Source organism: Thunnus maccoyii, chromosome 14, assembly GCF_910596095.1.
Source record: "Thunnus maccoyii chromosome 14, fThuMac1.1, whole genome shotgun sequence".
NCBI classification, from domain to species: domain Eukaryota; kingdom Metazoa; phylum Chordata; class Actinopteri; order Scombriformes; family Scombridae; genus Thunnus; species Thunnus maccoyii.
The window spans coordinates 25,837,900-25,857,623 of NC_056546.1; the positions used below are offsets into that span (position 1 = coordinate 25,837,900).

At 40.8% G+C, this 19,724-nt stretch overlaps 1 protein-coding gene and 1 long non-coding RNA gene across 5 annotated transcripts in view; one reads left to right on the forward strand and one right to left on the reverse strand.

Moving 5' to 3' along the window:
- Positions 1–19,724, forward strand: part of ttc7a (tetratricopeptide repeat domain 7A) — a 57,751-nt gene that overhangs the window by 5,010 nt on the left and 33,017 nt on the right. For 2 of the 4 annotated variants that reach the window (XM_042434017.1, XM_042434015.1), the window contains exons 3-15: positions 157–320; positions 530–698; positions 6,693–6,823; positions 7,400–7,524; positions 8,705–8,783; positions 9,140–9,309; positions 11,104–11,167; positions 11,356–11,493; positions 14,197–14,280; positions 15,167–15,271; positions 18,232–18,349; positions 19,105–19,162; positions 19,579–19,651. In XM_042434017.1, coding sequence (XP_042289951.1) covers positions 157–320; positions 530–698; positions 6,693–6,823; positions 7,400–7,524; positions 8,705–8,783; positions 9,140–9,309; positions 11,104–11,167; positions 11,356–11,493; positions 14,197–14,280; positions 15,167–15,271; positions 18,232–18,349; positions 19,105–19,162; positions 19,579–19,651 — 1,478 coding nt within the window. Of the gene's footprint in view, positions 1–156; positions 321–529; positions 699–6,692; positions 6,824–7,399; positions 7,525–8,704; positions 8,784–9,139; positions 9,310–11,103; positions 11,168–11,315; positions 11,494–14,196; positions 14,281–15,166; positions 15,272–18,231; positions 18,350–19,104; positions 19,163–19,578; positions 19,652–19,724 lie in introns of those variants that run through there. The other 2 variants (XM_042434018.1, XM_042434019.1) reach the window with 2 other exon arrangements.
- On the reverse strand, positions 6,652–11,132 carry LOC121912007. Its single transcript, XR_006099997.1, has 3 exons — positions 11,080–11,132; positions 8,727–8,788; positions 6,652–6,739 (listed from the first exon to the last, which is right to left on the reverse strand). It is a non-coding gene; the product is annotated as an uncharacterized LOC121912007 (long non-coding RNA).

Sequence of the window (19,724 nt, forward strand, 5' to 3'; positions counted from 1 at the left end):
AACTGCTCTCCTCAAGCCGGTGGGAAAAGCTGTTTTTAATGGACTGAGTGAGGTTTGCTTTGGCTACAGAAACAAATGACCTGTGACCCTGTGCTCAAACCTTTTCCAAAAAACTTTGTTCACTTTTAACTTTTTCAATCCCGCCCCCCCCCACAGATGATTACGGGACATTGCTGATGGCTGAGGTGCTGCTGGAGGAGTGCCTGCAGGAAAACATCGACCTATTACGGAGCTCCACACCTTTGATAGACAAGACACAGCCCAGACTGTGCCGGGCCAAAGGTCACCTCAACACCATCCTGAGCCGAGGCCGTCTCACAGTCAGTCACAGGGTTATTCAGGGTTCCTCCCATAATTATAGATTCCTCTCTGTCTCTGTGAAGTTTATTTTCTTTAATAAACTCTGTTAAACCAAATAAAGGAAGTGTTAAACCATCATGGCACAGAGCACAGGAAGCTTTTTACACAAATCTCTTCCTCTGTTTTGCTCCAGTTATTTCCAACCATTTGATTCCTTCTTGTCCTTCAGCCCAGGTACTTGAACGAGGCTCTGCTGCTGATGGCCAAAGTGAACTATGTGCAGGGTCGGTACCGGGATGCCCAGGGAATGTGTGCCAGGGTGGGACTGGAGGAGCTGACACAGGACGACCAACCGATCTACCACCTCCGACTGCTGGCTGAGGCTTTTGTCATTAAAGGTACCTGAGGTCTCTCAAAACTTAAAGGGAAAGCCAGGTTTCATAAAAATTTATTTTGATATCTTTGGCCATCATTCTTACTGGAAATGATGACATTATACTCAAGTTAATTGTTGAAGTCTGGGAATGCAACATCCCTAAAAGGAAGTCTGATGGGAAAGTAATAAAAGAGAAATAGAGGGTGAATGCTTAAATTACTGCCCAACCTGTCTGGCCCAGACTGCTCGTTTTTTTGTGATGTCTCTCCAGATCTCAGCAGTTACTTTGGTGAGAACGATGTTAAGAAAAAGACTTAAAAATGATTTCTTTCTATTTTAAAGTGGCGTCAATCAATATTTTTATTGTGTATGTATCAAATGTCAGAGGTGTCACTCATAGCGATGAACCTACATAAAACTATAACCCAACACTCTTTTAGGCCTTCAAGAACTTTATAGCAAGTTTACCGTTCATTGTTTACCTGTCTGGCCCACAACTTTACTGTTTTGGTTCATTCTCACTGCTTTTGTCGTCTGCAGCCAGTCAACTGTTTTCAGAGAAAAAGCTCTAAAAGCCCACTTTACACTACCTGCTCATATGTTAGTGTTGTGTTTGCAGTTTGTTTACATTGTCCACAACTGGCCAAAAAAGAGAGAGAGGGGTATGACATGCAATGAAGAGGTATACCACATAATCGTGGATGTTGCAGTTGCATCTGAGAAAAGCACAAGATCATTATAAGACTGTAAAAAAAGATAGTTAGCAATATTAACCAAGAAACTAGAATTTTCCTTTAAAGATGCTGCATGAATCAGTTTAACTTCCAAGTCATTATCACCTTTACAGACTTCATAATGATAACTATAACCAGATCAACTGACACTGACATTTACAGCTTTAAGAGGGTATTATATTCCAGCACCAATGGAGCTCAAGGTTTTAAAAGTAATTCAAATGTATCGATTAGGACAAAAACTGCTACGGCACTGCTCTCTATTAATTGAAACTTCCAAGCATTTTTCATGTCTAGCCACACACCAATCAATGATATGACATATTTTGCTATTCACATTTAAAGGAACATACTTGCTATGACATCACTAATTGAGTAGTGGCCAGAAGTTAAAATGCTTTGTAACAAATTGCCAAAACAGTGCAGCAGCAGTTATTAAATCTGTGAAATTCTGTGTTGTCACCCTGTAAAAGTGTTTTATGTTTGTAGATGGTGTAAGGCCAATGGAAAAAAAAGTGTAACGTGGTTGTTGGTTGTTCTGAATAAAGTCACGTACTCCCAGCGCCAGAGAGGGAGATAGGGCAGAGTTGCAATGACAGCAAGCAGTGGTGTTCATGGGAAGTGCAGTTTTAACCCTTAAGACCGCATGGCTGTTTGCCAAACATTCCTACATACCTCAAGTCGATTTATTGTTTATGGGACTCAGACTGTACTACAAATCAAAAAATATTGCTTGTAAACTTTTCAGAACATAGTATTAACAATAATCCCAGCTGTGATGTGACGGTGTTTATATCAAACAGCCCCCGCTGCACTCAGACACGGAGCTGAGCAGATTGCTGTTTGCTTGTTTATTTAAAGTTAATTAAACGTGTCACGTGCCCAAACAACTTCACACTTGACACTGCACTTCCCTGGGTCCTCAGCAGTACACCCGCCAAGTGTGAAGTCGAGTCACAACCCAGAAGCCCCGCCCCGCTGTGATGTGACAGTGTTTGTATCAAACACCCCCCGCTGCACTCAGACACAAAGCTGAGCGGCTTGCTGCGTTCAAAGTGTATTAATATTAAACATGTCTTTGTTTATTTGTGCTTTAGAATGTAACCGCCGTGAAACAATCAGAAAATAACGTTATATTTCTGTCATTCACAGGCTTTCTGTCTCTCAGAGAAAGCTTTCTTTCTCTCTGTCGCTCGCTTGCCCTCTCAGCTCACTCGCCTTCTCTCTCTTTTTCTCTTGTCTTTTTTAAAATTAGTCAAGAACCCGACAACAAAGCCAAACTTGTAACATTATCAAACGAAGAGAGATGCCGTCGACCATAGCAGAGCACAGAAGCCCTGCTGTTCACCTGTTTATTCCAAGTTTATTAATATTAAATGTGTCGTGTGTCCAAATTGCACCAAATTTTGACAATGCACTCCCTTGTATCCCCAACATTACACCCGCCAAGTGTGAAGTAGATCGGATGAACGGTTCTTGAGATATGCGAAGGACAAACATACAGACAGACAGACAAAGATTCCTTGCTTTATGTAGAGAGATAGTAATAACAAATCACAGAAACAGCTAAGCTGCTACCTATAGCTCAGGTATTTTAACATCTTAAAACCTTTTGGATTGAAATAGAATAACAATAAATTTCAACAATTTTGACCTTTTGACATCAGAAATTGTTAAAAATAAATAGTTTGAAAAATAGCAGGGACATGAGCGCTTAATTGCATAAAATGTATGAATTAGACGGGATGCAATATGTTCCCGATATGTTTAAGAGTTCATTTTGAGAAACACTAGCATAAACAACATCTCCAGTGTAAATAAAAATGAACTCATCTTTGGAATACTACATTAGACCAGAGTGTATCAGGTTGACAATGAAACTTGCTTGTATCTCGTACTCTAGTAGCACAATCACAATTTGTATCCACAAGCACGCTGGTGATGTGATCCACATTCCTGGTTTCACACTGTTCCACTGTCTGACAGATAGTGATGGTAGAAACGTAGCATTGAGCCAACAAAAGGCAGGGAAGAAGAACAATGTTAGCCAAGAAATATGGATGTTACCAGTTTCAAAATATTTTTAAAATATCTGCTCTCCAAGCATTTTATGAGGAAGGAAATTCAACATAGACCTCAAGGATACACAGAATATGTTCTGTTGAGAAACACTGAATGTAAACATAATTGTATTACAAAATTAGACAAAATTATGACAATAGAAGCTAACAAGCTTATTTACATTGTGTATGAAGAGTCTGGGTATAAATTGATTAATTGATTGACCATCAAAAATTCTTGATAAATCTACAGTATGTCAGCTGGATCATTGTGTTTCCTGTCACTGTGATTTTAGACTCTTTGGACATCCACTATAGTGCTGCACAGTTCACATTTATAGCAGATCTACCTGTCAGCCTTGGCCTTAAAGCAGAGGCTGCACTGAGGACTGGCATGTTTCCTTGAAAAACATCAAAGGCAGGATTGAACAGCTCCCCGCATACATTTCCTTGATGATTCCATTCCTAATCCCCGCAGAAGGACTTATTACAGCCCTAAAATCACAATGACCTTGTATGGGGTTTGGAAGTAGAAATGAGAGGGAGGGGCCTGGCTGGTGAAATCCAATCTGTGGAAATGAATGTAACACGGCTGGAAAACATCAGCTTGATTGGACAGATAGTTATGTCAGTAACCTCTGTGTATGTGTGTTTGTCTGGGCCTGAACCTCAGCTTATGATGACACTGATGATGTGAAATTTGGCCGCATAGTTTTGCTCAACAAAGACGACCTTTGTGTTTTCTCTCTCGCTGCCTGTCTTGAAGACACCTTTGGGAGTAATATGTGTAAAATGGAATAAATTGAGAGGAAAGTAATGCCTTAAGCTCTTCTGGGAACAGATTTACTGACAGATTTTTATACAGATGCTCTTTTGAAAACCTGATGATTGTGAGTCATAAAGAAAACATTTCCCATTAGTCATAGTCAGACATGCACACAAGCTGTCTAAAATCTAAAAAAACAATCTCGCTATAGCAGATTATTTTGGGGGTAACTATAAAAATAAACGCTTTATTCTGTAAGATCCAATCTTTGAGTATTTCTGCTTATTTTGACACATTGTATGTCAGCATTGTGAAAGGTCAAAGGTCACATCCACAGAACATTACACTGTCCATCGTCCTCAGAGCGCTGGGTAATCTTGTTACACTCATCATCATCATGATCATCATCATGTCATTACACTCCCGGTTTCCTGATAGTCGGACATGACCTCATGCTCATGAAAAGAGAATTATATTACAATAGCTGTCAGATTTTGATTCCACTTGATTGTTTTGAAATGATATTTACGGTAGATTATGATATCATGTCAAAGGCTACATGAGAAAGTAGACCAGATCCTGTGGGGGTTGCGTAGCTCCTTCCCATGGTTTTTTGTGGACATGGTGCATATTGTGGTGGGAATGAAGTCAGATCTGAATATTTGGTTGGTGATGTCTTCTCTATTGGCAGCTGTCTGTTTATTTGATTAGGCCTGGCGTCTGGCCTGAGGTTGCTGTCCGTCACAGGCTTCCTGTAGTCTTGAAAAGTTCCTGCTCTCTCTCGCTTATTTGTTCCAATAAGTCAACTAACGGACATCAGACCAGGCGTCTGGACCAGGACTGCCCTGCTCACTGCTTCCTCTGTATTCATGCATTGGCTGTGCATCTACCACTACTGCACAATACCAGAAAATGGGGAAAAGCGCATTAAAGAAATTTAGAACAAATTCAGACTCTGTTAGTGTGAAATTAATTCCTTTATTTGCATATGAAAATTAATTCACTTAAGAAAAGCTTTGAACTATCTTTAAAAAACAGATTGTTTCCTCTTTTCTGCTTTTTTCCCTCATTTATGCACTTTGACAATGAGGTGAGGGAGTCACTGTTTTGTTTTTTTGCTATGAAACCAAAATAAATATATTTATTTTCATATGATTATGTATGCAAACAACTAAAATAGCAGAGATTAAAACACGGAAGTATGTGGAGCCAAAACTTTTAAAAAAAAACACTACAGAGGAACTAACTAACTGAAGCAGCCATCTTATAATTTGTTTTTGTTTATTTGTTTCAGTTTTGACTTTTTTGCCCTCGTGAAGCTTATCTGTGTTTTTGCTCTTTTTTCAAGTGACTGAACTGTACTAATACTTTGTTTTATTTACGGGTTCACATTTTTTCAGGTCTTCTGTCTTAAAACAACAATCAGGAGCCCAAATGAACATTGAAACATGTTTTTCTTGCTGTAATCATCCCTCCTCTTCATATTGATATTAGAAGTTCCCTTCATAATGCACTTACAATGTAAGTGATGGGGGACAAAATCCACAGTCTGTGTTTTGGTACAGTCCTTTTTAGAGTCGTCTGCGGTGACAGAAAATGACATTGAAACTGAACCGATACAGTAAAGTCGCAGAGCGGAAAACCAAACCAATAAGCTTGAAGCTGTAGACTCTGTAGAGAGGGGAACTGCAGAGTCAGGTGTTAAGTTAACTGTTTGTGGGTTTCTCACTGAGCACCCTCTTTTACATAAGTCATTTGGTCCATTGTTATTACAAATATATGGATAGTTGCTTTAATTTCATATTTAAAATGTTACAATTCCAAGAAAAGCCTCTTTACAAAAGAGGTCCAACATAACCAAAAGAGCCCAGTAGTTGCAGAAGAAACATTTATTAATACACAATAAATGTGAGCATAAACCAACAACAAACAACAGAAGGCTGATGGGCCAGCCAACCCACAGTGGGTCATGGGATCTGGGTTCTTCCCTATAACCTAAGACAACATTAGAACTAAACCTAAAAGAAATAAAGCCGCAAAAACAGAACTGCTGGACCCATCAAAATACAAAGAACCAACAAAAGCAGAAATCTAAATCAAGTCGGTCACAAACACAAACTGCTGCTGCTGAGGCCAGAAGGTGAACAGACACTGAACCAAGGTTCCTGCCCCCTCTTTATTAGTTTTCCCTCAATCAGACCGGACCAGATACACTTGAAGGAAGAGCAGAAGGCATCATGAGTCGAAATCATACGCACATCATAACCAGCAGGGGGAGCATGTAACAAAAAAACTGTATGTTACATTGTACATAAGATTTTCTGCACTTGATGTTTTCACTGTTCAGCTTTACATTTGACAGGAAGAATGAGAAACAGCAATACACCAGTGTCATGTTGGTGGATGGTAATAGTTAGTGGTCAAATTCATTCCCATTGTCTCTCCTTGTGTTCTAGGTCTGTCTCTGGACCACCAGATAGTTTCTGCGGTGTCTCGTGTCCGCCTGTCAGAGAGAGAGGAGGAGAGTCTGTCCTGTTACCTCAGGGCCTGTGATGCAGCTCTGTCCTACCTGCAGGAGCTGGATAAGGTGGGCGTTTAAGCATGTATGCATGATATATGTGTGTTCGTGTGAGTCTTGTGTTTCTGCACTGTCACTATTTGAATATGAAAATCAATCTGTGTGTTTGCATGAGTTTAAGTACGGGGTATTATCAGAGGAGATTGCCTTTGTTCTCCCTGCTTCTGGGTCAGAGTCTACAATTAATCCAGTTTTGGTTTGTTTTTATTATTTATATTCACTGGTTTTCAGCAAGTATACGGTTTATTTTAGTATACATTTATTTTAGTTATTTAACATTTTCCAACTCTAATGTGTAGCAATTATTAGTTAGGGACAGTTTTTTTGTGATCCTGCACATATACTGAGTGGTTCTGTATTACTTATATACCATAACATACTGATTTTATCTCATTCATTCTGAGGGGACTGCTTTGCTGCTCCATTGACAAGATACTAAAGAAATGGTTAAAGCAAAGATGAAAATCAAAAGCATTAAAGGCTGACAATTTAATCATCATTAATTTACTTTTAGATTTTTTAATAATGGGTACCCTTGAGATTTTAATTTAGTGCATATTAACCTTGTTGTGGCTGCATTTTCAGATAGTAACAACGCCCCACAGCAAGACAGCCAAAGCCAGTCTGCTTCCTCCACCTGCGGACATCGACCTGGGATACTTCCTACAGGCTGCTTTACAGAGCGCGTACTTATGTCTGCTGCAGAGAGGGTGAGTCTACCAAACTTGCACACACACACCTAGCGTCTCCCCTCTGTTGTGTATATTCAAGTCCTTTGTTGCTCTCTAGAGTGCTCTTAAATATACTTGACCTTCGATCAAGTGTTAAAGTGAGACTATGTATCTTTTGCCAAACAGTGGCCACAAGTGCAAATATGGGATAATCCTAAATACTAAAACCTACTTTAACAGTAGCACGAGTGGAAAAGAGTCATAAAGTCAGTTAACTGACTCAGTAAAGTCAGTTATACAGCAATATTTACTTAAAGTTTAGCTGCCATAAGCTACTGGTCACACCACACCAAGTAAGGCTGTAGCAGCAAAACCCCAGAGTGTGTTGAAGTGAACAAAGTTGTGTTTTATTGCATTGCATTATTGCATTATTGCATTATTGCATTATTGCATTATTGCATTTTTCATGTGTAAAAGAAAGAATGTGTTATGTCTTTAAAAAGCCACATGGCCTCACTTATAAGAATGGTAATCAACAAAAAGCACTCACCTCTTAGCTGGAAAACCTATGACTCACATTAGCTGGAGAAGGTCAGCTGATTCAAGTCTAACAACTGTTACTGTTTTAAGAACCAGGGTCATTAAAAGAAATGCCTCTTAATCTAAGTGATCTTTGTTATATTTTTGGCCATAGTTTATTCAGCTGCACTGATATTACGTCACTGGTTATGCAGTATATTTAATGGCTGCCGTCTTTGCTGATTCATCCTTCCCTGTGATGGAGGGAACCTTGGACTTATTCAACTAGTTTTATTTTAGAAAGTGAGGAGGAGAAGAAATCAAAGAAAACGCTTTTAGCACCACTTGACCTCAGTGCAGCAGGGATGTTTTAAAATGTTTGACCAGCAGGTGTCAGTATTGCTCTTGGGATCACAAAAGCAGAGTAGTGTTGGAAAAACTGGGGGTGTCACATATTGCTTCAGTGGTTGCTGAACTTCTCTATGTGCTGTGACCCTGAGTTTGTGAATCAATGTGTGCTATGTGCTATGGTTCTACTGTACCACAGTGAGCATTATGAAGAACTGTGTGTTATTTGCTCTCTTTTCACTATCATCATTATATCGTTTCTTCATCTTCCTCTGCCTATTTATTTTTTCCATAAAACACCTTCGCAACGCATACATATTACTGATATACATCTGCTCTTTATGTGTGTTAGTCATCTGGCGCAGGGTGCTCACCAGTTGCGTAGGGTGCTCAGGGTGGTGGAGTCACGAGGGTCTCAGAGCTTCAGGAAGGTGAGCTGCCACACACACACACACACACACACACACACACACACACACACATACACACAATATACAAGGATAGACACCAAAGTTAGTCACTAAAAGTATTTCAGTAAGATCAATAGCTGCATGCCGCACTTTATCCAAGTTAACTATCTTACAGAGATTTTTTTGAATAAAGGATATTGGAAAAATAATACTGAGGACCAACTTCCTCGCTGATGGGGAAGTCTTAATTGCTAGAAATCATTAATCAGCTCTGTTAATATTTCTGCTCTATGATTAGTTAAAACAGTAATGTTGTATTACTTATAATGTAGATACTAGGGTTTAAAATATACAATTAATGATGTGATGGATCCTAGTCTGCAGCAAGGAAGCTAGCAGAGGTGCTGCTGAGCTCAGTGAGTGAGGACGGTTACTGGCCTCCACTGGGCCCCCCACCTTCAGCCTGGCTCCACAGAGAGGGAGCCGCCGCCTCCAAAGACGCCATCTACCCCACTGTTAAACCACCGCAACGTTACAGCACTGAGAGGTTTGGATTCTCTTAGTTTAATTTTCTTGTTGTAGTTGTCTTTTGTTTCTTTCTGCCTCTTTTCTCTCATCCATTCTACCAGCGTACTGAGTGCAACTGCTTTACCCAAGCTCGACATTTAAGAGCGGCACTGCTTCTTTCGATTTTGTTTTGTTACTTCATTGTGTGAGCTCATTATAGTGCAAATAGCTGTTATCTCTAGGTGTCAGTTTCCTTTGTCAAAGTTGTACTTTCAGCCCATGAGGTGTCAGTTATGTCCAAGATACTATCTTACCAGCGACTGTGGCACTTGGCAGTTGGTGCTAGTTCTCTTTGTCCAAGAATTTTTCTCTACTAAAGACCATGAGTCATCATTACCGAGGCGTGAATCTAAGCTATGTCTGTACAAAACACAAATACGGTCTTTCTTATGTAAAACCATGTAGTAATATGTAACAGACCTTCCAGGAGAGTGATCATAGGCTACCAGTTTGTACTGGGTCATTTAAGGTGAGGAATCCCACAGCACGGCCAAGTTATTTTACACACCTCTCCTTATCATTGTGGTCTAGAGCTGTATATAGAACTGCACACCAAAAATACCCAACAGGCACATGATTATGTAGCATTGAATGTTTACACTGATAAAAATGTTTTTTTCTAGGGGTTCAGCATTATTATGTGGTGATCCTCTGAATCACCTCTTTGGAGTTGAGCAACTTAGCATGCAGCTGTGTTTAAAACTCCAGAAAGTTCTGGTTTAGCTGAATCCTTTCTTACCCGCAGCTAAGATAAGTGACACAGCAACAGCTGTTTTATGTTGAAACTGGAAAACATGACATAACATGACAACATAACAAAATGACATAACACAATATAACATGACATGACATGAAATGATATGACATCACAACACAACAACACAACATGCCATAACCTGACATGACATGACAACATACCGTAACATAACAGCATAAAACATAACATAAGCTGACATAACTTGACATGACATAACAACATAAGATAACATGATATAATGTAATTTGACATATAATGATATAACATAACAACATGAAATGACATGAAATAATATAACATGATATAAGATGATATAACATGCAGTGACATATTCACAAGGGATGTAAATGCACTGCACAGTCCTGACATGACGAGTTGATTATCTGCATCAGTACACAAAATTGTATCACTGTTTGGATGCCTCGTCTCTGCTTTTCCCTCTTTGCAGGGATCCTGCGCTCGTTGCTCAGGCCCTGCGAGCCATACTTAGTCACTGCCACATGACTAATCCTGCCCACACTATCATAAGTGAAGATCTAAATCCATGTCTGAGATTAGAAGAAGAGGAGGAACAGAAGATTTCACCCTGAGGAATAGCTGTACTTTAGTATTGTTCATGGCTTTTGTCATCAGTTGCCTCTTTTGAAAAGGCCACGATGGCGTCTGGTAAATGTGTCCTTTAATAGGACACGGAACCGACCAGAGAGAGGCAAAGAAAGTGATGAATGAGGGAGATAGGAGAGGTGGAGATGGAAGAAATGAAGGTGTGTGTGTGTGTGTGTGTGTGAAAGAGAGAGAGAGAGAGACATGTGAGATGTGCAGTGTAGTGATACTCCTAGGGTGGTCCGTGTTGTGTTACAACACCAGGTGAGACAGAAACTGGACACTCCTGGCAATGTGGCAGACTGTGTGTGTGTATGTGTGTGTGTGTGTGTATGCGTGTGTGTGTGTGTGTCTGTGTGTGAAGGAGAGACTTCCTGTTATCTATATTACTTCCTGTTTCCTGTGTCCCTGCAGTTGCTTCTGTCCCCAGGACGTGGTGGAAGAGGCTGTGCTGCTGCTGCTCATCACAGAGTCAATGGTGAGACACACACACACACACACACACACACACACTCTGTCCTCTTTCGTGCTCCCTTTTCTCAGCCTCTTGGCTTTCAAAACACAAGTAAGGAATAGACTCTTCCTGCTGCTGAGACCATCAGTCCCACCACCTTTCTCTCCCTCAGTCTTCCTCCTCTTCCTCATTCAGAATCTCTGTTCATCCAGGCCAGCGGGGAGGCGGTGATCGGTCGTCTGCCAGACCAGACCGAGGCTCGCCAGGCCAGCCTGCAGGATGCCACCTCCGTCTACGACCTGCTCACCATCGGCATGGCCAGGAGGGGGCAGTACGCCATGCTGTCTGAGGTCTGCTGACACACACACGCACACACACACTCACACACACACACACACACTCACACACACCATTATGCTGGAGGTCTGAAGGGAGGAGAGCAAAAGAGTGAGAGATGAGATGTGTTAGTGAGAGCTTTGCCTTTGCCAAACTTTTTAATGAATGTCCTTATCACTTTGAGCAAAGGGGATTATGTGTCTTTTTCTCTCACTGTCTCTCAGTCTCCCCTCAGCATCCACCTCGCTGTCTGTCTTTTTCTGCTTCTTCCTCTGACACTCTCCTCTGCTTTTATCACTTTCACTTTATCCCCTCCCGCCCACTTACAGCCCCCATGCTCCCTTTTCTCCTGCTCCAAATCTCTCGCTTTTTTACGAGCTCAGTTACCCCTCTAATGTGACCTCTGCTCAGGTGTAGGAAGTTGGGGAGGCGGGGGTTGGAGGGGTCATCTCAAATTAGGTTTGTCCACCTGTCTGACTGACACATCACCAGCATCAGTCATCTTATAAAGGAGGACCACACACGCTGATGCAGTTCCAGCTAGACCAGTTGGCTGATATATGAGGCCAGTATGAGCCATTTATTAAAAATTAGATGTCAGCCAGTCAGTGCCATATATCTCTGATGTGATGAATAAGATTCACTTTGATTGATTACATACTTATTATAGCATTAATCAATCCACGAGGTGTCCTCTATTATCACATTTGATTACATAATACATAAGCATATCAAATATCATTACAATTCTGGATTTTGCAGATGAGTTCCTGTCCTTTGAAGAATAAAATTCAAGGGAATTACAGATTCAAAAGTATTAACAGCCTGTAGTTAAGTCAAAGTAGCAATACCGCTATTTAAAAATACTCCATCCTGAATGCAAAAATGTACTGAATTAAAAGTGCAAAAGTGTTATGAGCTGAATGTGCCTAACACATGAATGTGCCTGTCAAAAGTCTTGTATTATTATATATGTTATATTATTGGATTATTATTACCGGTGCATGAAATTGTAAGATTTTAAATTTGTTATGGACATTCATGATCCCCACAGGATGAATTAATATGTAATGTATTTAATAATGTAATTATTTTGGTGAGTGATCATCAGATCAGAATTTTGATACATTGAATATTTATGACTTAATGCATGTCAAATCCATGCTTGTTTATGTTCATTGGACTTAAAATACATAAAGGAGTCTGAACCGCAGAGTTTGAATGTATTAATTATCCTATATGTTTACACAAGTATAACCGTCATCGCTGCCAGCAGTTGCAGCACCAATAAACATCCGCTGCCTGTTTATTCAACCACTGACAGCACATTCGGGTTAAGTATATTAGCATTTGGATTGTTGTTTATTTGTATTTTGGAACTCAAGATGCTTCACAGAGGTGGGAGGGTTTTTTTTCTTTCTCTCTCAGGGACCTCAGTGTCTCGCTCCCATTTCATCTGTGACTGTTTTTTAAGGGGATGAGAGGAGACATGTGATTGGTCATTAGTGAAGCTCGCCCTGACTCCACCTGCTGATTCTGTATTCCTCTTGATAATAATGTATTCAGCCTCTCGTCCATATTGTGCTGAACTGCATCTGGCTGTGCTAAAATATGCTGGTCACACCCATGTGTGTCTGCGCCTGGAGATGGGCCTGTAGTCATGTTAACTATGTCTGCTGGGTAGTTATCTATAAAAATGATGAATAAGATGATCAGGTAAAGTCTTAATCAATATAATAATTAATAAGCAATATAATTATATCAAATCGAATAAATAAATGCAGTGGAGTAAAAAGTATAATATTTCCCTCTGAAATGTAGTGAGGTAGAAGTATAAATGAATATTATATGGAAATATTAGAAATAGTACTTAACTACAGTAGTTAATCTAGTGCACTTACTCAGTTTCAACCTCTGGCTGTTGGCTGTTTTCTCTCTCCTGCATTCCAGTTTGGCAGAACCGCATGTTAACCCCTTTAACGAGAGGTTAAATTGGGTTTTGTTATGGGTGGGGCAGGATTTAGCAAGGTTAATAAGGGTCAGCACTGTAATGTAGCAGCAACAGTGACAGTTGCAGCTTCATATACAATATAAGAGACTTAACAAGTGTTACATAATCATTTTAATTCATACACAGCTTAGTTCAGTAATTTAAGAAATATCCCAATTCAGTACTACAATCAGCTGCGGTCTACACTCTCAGTTTATCAGATCCCACAGAGGTTAATACTACATGTTGAGCTCTGTACAGCAGGATGTCTTTGTCTGCATGTGAAATGGTCAGTGAAGTTTCTGGTAAGTTTACATTATTTAATCAGAATATCAGGCAGGCCTTTTTTCCTGGTTTAGCTCACTTCTGTATGACTGACAACATCTGACTGAGCAGCTCTCCACGCCACCCTCTGCTCGTCCACACACACATCAATCACATCATTATGTACTGAAACAGCGCAAAGTGGGTGGTGAGTGGTGACTGACAGTCATTTCAAACTAGAAAATTGTAGCTAAGAAGAGTGGCAATTCACTTCAGTGACTATGTAAATGAGAAAAAAATTTGTGAATACATTGAATGCTTCTAACCACGGCTGTCCCGACTTCAAAATTTGACGCGTGAACACACATTTTTCATTTGGTTTTACCTGACCAGACTCTCTGCCTGAACCTGTATCTACATATCCTGCGCTAAAATATTTGTGCGTCTGCGTTTCTCCTCGCAGTGTCTGGAACGAGCCATGAAGTTTTCATTTAACGAGTTCCACCTCTGGCACCAGCTGGGCCTGTCACTCATGGCGGCCGGGAAGGTGAGCTCATTTCTCCTTATATACCAGCAGCAGCTCCTCACACATACCACGCCACACCCACAGGAGACATCCATCTTCTGCCATGCCTCTGTCCTGTAAACTGCAGCGCTCCCTCCTCACCCCCATGTCCAGACGTGCAACAAATAGTGTTCACAGATAAGTGATAAGTCTGCATGGAGTGCCAGTTGGTGAGTTATTAATTGCAAAAAATGACACTAAATACATCTTCAAATACCTGACGTGTCTAAACCATCTGGTAGGGAATGTATTATCCCACAAGGCAAACTCATTAATTAATACTATAGATTCTATTTTCTGCTAAATGAAGCTGAATATGATTGTTTTTCTGGAATAAACATTAATGTTTAAAAACTGGGCATTCTTCAAATGGGAGTCCTCAGAAGGAGCTGGAATAGCTTACATTTCCCTCTCTCTCTCTCTCTCCTTATGTCTCCCTCTATCCCTCTGAGTGTGTGTGTGCGCCCATGTGTGTGACAGAAAAATTGATCTGGGTTGCAGGATAAAGTGACACTGCAGATCAATGGAGAGCTCTAGAAATAGGCTGCTCCCTAGAAGGAGAAGGGGCCGCCTCAGTGTCGTCAGATCCGCTTCTATTTAGGGCCAGCAGGGTGTGTGCATGTGTGTGAGCGCATGTGCGCGTGCACAAGCACGTGGTCCATTAATGATTGACCTACATGTATTAAGTGACTGTGTGTCTAAATGGGTCTATTAGGGCTTTGCAAGGACAGTTGATGTGTGTTTGATACACTTGTTTAAAAGCGATCCATGTCATCTGTGGTTGCATGATAACTGGCTGCTGCATTCACATGAATCACAATTTGTCATTGACATTTGTTTTGTGTGTTTGTGTGTGTGTATGTTCCAGGATGTTGGTGCTGTATCTGTATTTAAAGAGTGTGCCAGGATGAGACCAGAGGATCCTTCATTGCCCCTGTTGGCTGCTAAAGTCTGCATTGGTCAACTGCACTGGGTGAATACAAACACAACATTCACATACACTTATATACAGCATAATACACACACATGCACATGGACTCAAACACACACATATGCAGAGTCAGACCTGTGAGTCAAGGCATTTACAGCTATTAAGAGTATCTTTTTTGTCTATAAATCTTTTTTGCTGTTAGTGCTCTTGCTTTGATGTTTTTGAACTGCATTTCCCAGAGATACTTGTTGCTGTGATGTTTCACAGTTTGGTATGGATAAGTTTCTGTAGGTGGAGCTGTTTTCCTTGTCTGTTCAGCCATGTTGTGGCTTTTACTGCTCTTGCTCACTCCTCTATTCAGTGAGCAGATAGCAGCAGATCTGTACATCAGTGGTTCACAACTCGGAGGTTCTATAATAGAAAAATATGTTAATTTTTCAAACCTTTCTCGAATTAGCCACACAAGCAGCATGGCTCTGTGTCTGGCAATGATGGTCGCAAAGACAGTTGATCCACCACTTTGGTCCAGACTGAAATACTTCAACAAGTATAGGATGACTTGCCATAAAACTCTCCAGAGGATTAATCCTAATGACTTGATCCCTTGAATTTTGTTTTACCATCAGGTTGACATTTGTGGTTTTGAGTGGAATGTCTCAACAACTATTAGATGGATTGCCATTTAAGGTTCCCTACAGGGTGAATTGTAAAAAGGTTTGGTGATCCCTAGATGATTCAGGTCTACATTTTACTTTGTCCAAAACTTTGGTTTATGGCTAAATACCTGAAAAACTTCCATTCCTGTCAGCCTCAGCTGTACTTTGTGTTTTGTGATGATAAGTGAATGTTAATATGCTAACATGCTAAACTAAGATTGTGAATATGGTAAACATATACCTGCTAACCATCAGCATGTCACTGCATGTTAGCATGCTAATGTTAGCATTTAGCTTGAAGCACTGCTTTGCCTATGAACAGCCTCACAGAGCAGCTAGCGTGGCTTTAGACTCTCAGTAATGCTCCTTGTTAAATACTTTATAGTTTTACCTCTTCAGGTCACCTCACAGTCTATGAGGGGAAAATCACTCATCAGGACATCAAACTGTGACAGGGGGTTAAAAGTAGACATATTAAGTATTAAGAGGTCACAAGCAAAACAGGTTGGGGACCACTAAAGTAACCACCCAGTCAATATCAACTGAATATAGACTCATCAAATTCAAACAGCAATATATCATAGTGTATCTCACAGGATTACAGGAATAGTAGCAAGGATCCATTTCCATCTGGCACAAATGAGATATTCCAAATATGCAGGGGAATCACATATCATGTACAATCAGTCCACACATGTTCATTTTCATGTCCCTCCCAGCTTAATACGTTGATAAGTAAAAAGGTCATAGCATTTTAAACTTCATGGACAGTAGCTTTAAAGAATATTCAGTGTACATGGTGGGGCTATGAATGTGTGTATGTAGCGAGTGTGCACAGAGAGAGTCATAACACACCATCACTGTGTCGCTAATGTTTTCGGATTGACACTCGGGTCACTCACATCGTCATGAAGCCCAGCCAGCTTGGATAGTCCTGCTGTTCATGATCTGGGCAAGAGGGAGAAAGTCACATCAACAGTGGTATTTAGGGTGAGCGAGGGTGAGGGTGAGTTAGACAGAGAGCGAGAGAAAGGGGTCAGAGATTAGAAAAGAGGAGCTAACAGGGGCGAATGGAGAGAGCACATCTGTCAGTGGCTGGAGATCATGGCAGGCCGGAGAAACTAAGGAGCTTACAGCCTTAATCACAATGGGACACTATGGCCATAGAGCAGTGGGGCATTACATAAATGGGCCACCATTATCCACCATCAGCTCCACTGGACAGTCTGGATTGTTATCCAGCCAGCAACATTTTTTTTTTTTTTTTTTCTTTTTACAGTACTTTTGTCTGCTGTTGATGCTCACTGGAGAGGCCCACTAGCCTACAGATCAAACCAAAACTGATGATAATTTCCTTGTTGCTTTAAAAAAATTTAGCTTTTTTTTATAGTGCTCACATAGATTAAACTGTAAAGGATCTTAAGGCATATGAAACCCTCACCAAACCCATGACATCACCATAAACTGCCAACCGGCGATCTGAAAGCAAAGCTGCTTTTCTAAATTCCTGAAGAGCAGTTTTTGCAGATGCAAGGTTTTCACCCGACAACAGCGACATGTTCTTCTTTCACACTATTCAAGGGAGAAAGAGGGAAAAAAAAAACTTAATCCTCCTAAGATGTGCATGGATGGGCTGTGTGTTTAAATGACTGGCTATTGTGTGCAGGCTTTGAACTTGCAAGGACTAGATTCAGAGAGAGAGAGAGAGAGAGAGAGAGAACAGAGGAGGAGGATGAAGGGAGGAAGAGGAGGAGGAGGAGGATGAAGGGTGTCAAAGCAGTTGGCTTGCTAGTGCGCTGGCGTGCCGTCAAAGGCATTACCCCCCGCCATCACCTACCCACCTGCCCGCCCGCCACCAGCCATACCTCACACACACACTTGTGTAGTGACACACTTTCTCTTCGGCTCAGAGCACCTCAGCTCGGCACAGCTACGCACCGCCCGCAGTCTACTGCCGTGTGTGTGGGCGAACGTGTGTGTATGTGTGTGTGTGTGTCCTTCAGCAAACTCTGCGCTGTCCTTCAGCTGAATCTACTTGGACTGTCCTCGCATTAAACTCACACCAGCCACAACCATCAACACTCCATTCCCTGCCACACACCAACCACATTTGGGTCTTAGTGCAACAAAGGCTTTTTCTTGCATATACTCTCTCACACAACAGCATGTTGCAGGTCCTCATAATGCTCCGAAGACGTTTATTTTTTTCATATTATAGGTTACTTGCCTCATGATCTAATCTGATTTGTGTTTAATATCAGATTAATTCAGTATCTCTGCTTCTCTTTTAAGCAAACATCCTTAAGAGGCTAATAATTGAGTGTGTGTTTATGTGTGTATGTCCAGTTCAAAGAGGCTGAGGCTCTGTCCCATACTGTGGTGTCTATGGGGGAGGAAGCTGGAGAATTTCTGCCCAGGGCCTACCTGGCTGTGGGACTCTGCTGTAGTCTACAGGCCTCTGATGGTAAGGATGCACAAACCAATAACAAATCCACAGAGACTGTCCTCACCAGAAAACTGACAGCATGGGTCATTTGTTCAAATGCTTAAAACGACCTATGTTTACATTTTCCCGACAATCAGCCACTAGTGGTCATGTGATTAATGACTGTTGTCTCTCAGAAGCAAAGACTGAAAGCCACAAAACCTCTTAAGGAGGAGTTAATGGGGTGGTTGGGTGTACAAAGTGTCTGATTCAACTCTGGAGACCACACTTTGCATCCTGTCTCCTACCACCAATCAGTGTTGGTTTATTTTAACTATGACCGCAATCTTTCCATTACCTTACACAAGCAGTTGTATAAAGCTAACCAGACCTTAAAGGAATAGTTTGACATTTTGGGAAACATGTTAATTTGCTTTTTTGCCAAGACTTAGATTAGATTAATACCACTCTCATATGTGCCTGGTAAATAAGAAGCTGTGTCCAGTCTTTATGCTATGCTAAGCTAACTGTCTCATGGCTATAGCTTTATATTTACTGTACAGACAGCAAATAAGCATATTTCCAAAACCATTTCTTTAACCATAAGGGCTAGAGATCAGAAAACCTCTGTGGTTATGGGTCACATGGATCATTTTAGAAGGGAACAATTAGTTATAAGGACTTGTTGAACCCTCATTGCTCACACTTTATACAACATATACCATTTAAAGTGAGAAATATAGCAAAGCTGAAATTAAACCGAGTAAACTTTTGTTTCTATCCTCTTTTTGCAGCCACTCTGAAAGCAGATCGGAATGAATTCAACAAAAAGGCGCTACAAGCTCTGAGCAGGTAGATCCCAGTTCTTCCATCCTCTACTACACGTTTCTCAGTTTTTTGTTGTAGTTTACATCATAAATTATTTTTAGCCAAGCTAGCCATGGAATTTGGTACAGACATCCATGTTTCCTTCATGATGAATTGTAACAACTTTGGTGACCCCTTACATTTTCATTTAGCCCCACCATCAGGTCAAACGAATACTGACCAAATACACGCAAAACTAAAAACACTCCCATCATCATCAGCTGTATTTTGTGTTTAGTGCTAATTAGCGAATGTTAGCATGCTAACATGCTAAACTAAGATGGTGAACACAGTAAACATTATGCCTTCTAAACATCAGCATGTTAGCATTTAGCTCAAAGCACACCTGGCATTCTAACCTTCTCTGACACAAATATGAACTGTCTCTGTCTCCTCCACAGGGCTCATTCATTAGACCCCCAGGATTCTCAGATTGCTATGTACCTGTCTCTACAGCTGGCTCTTGTGCGCCAGGTATAAGCAAACAAATGGGAAATCTATTATGTGTTTTGTTAATTGACAACAGACATTATTAGAACTGATGTGT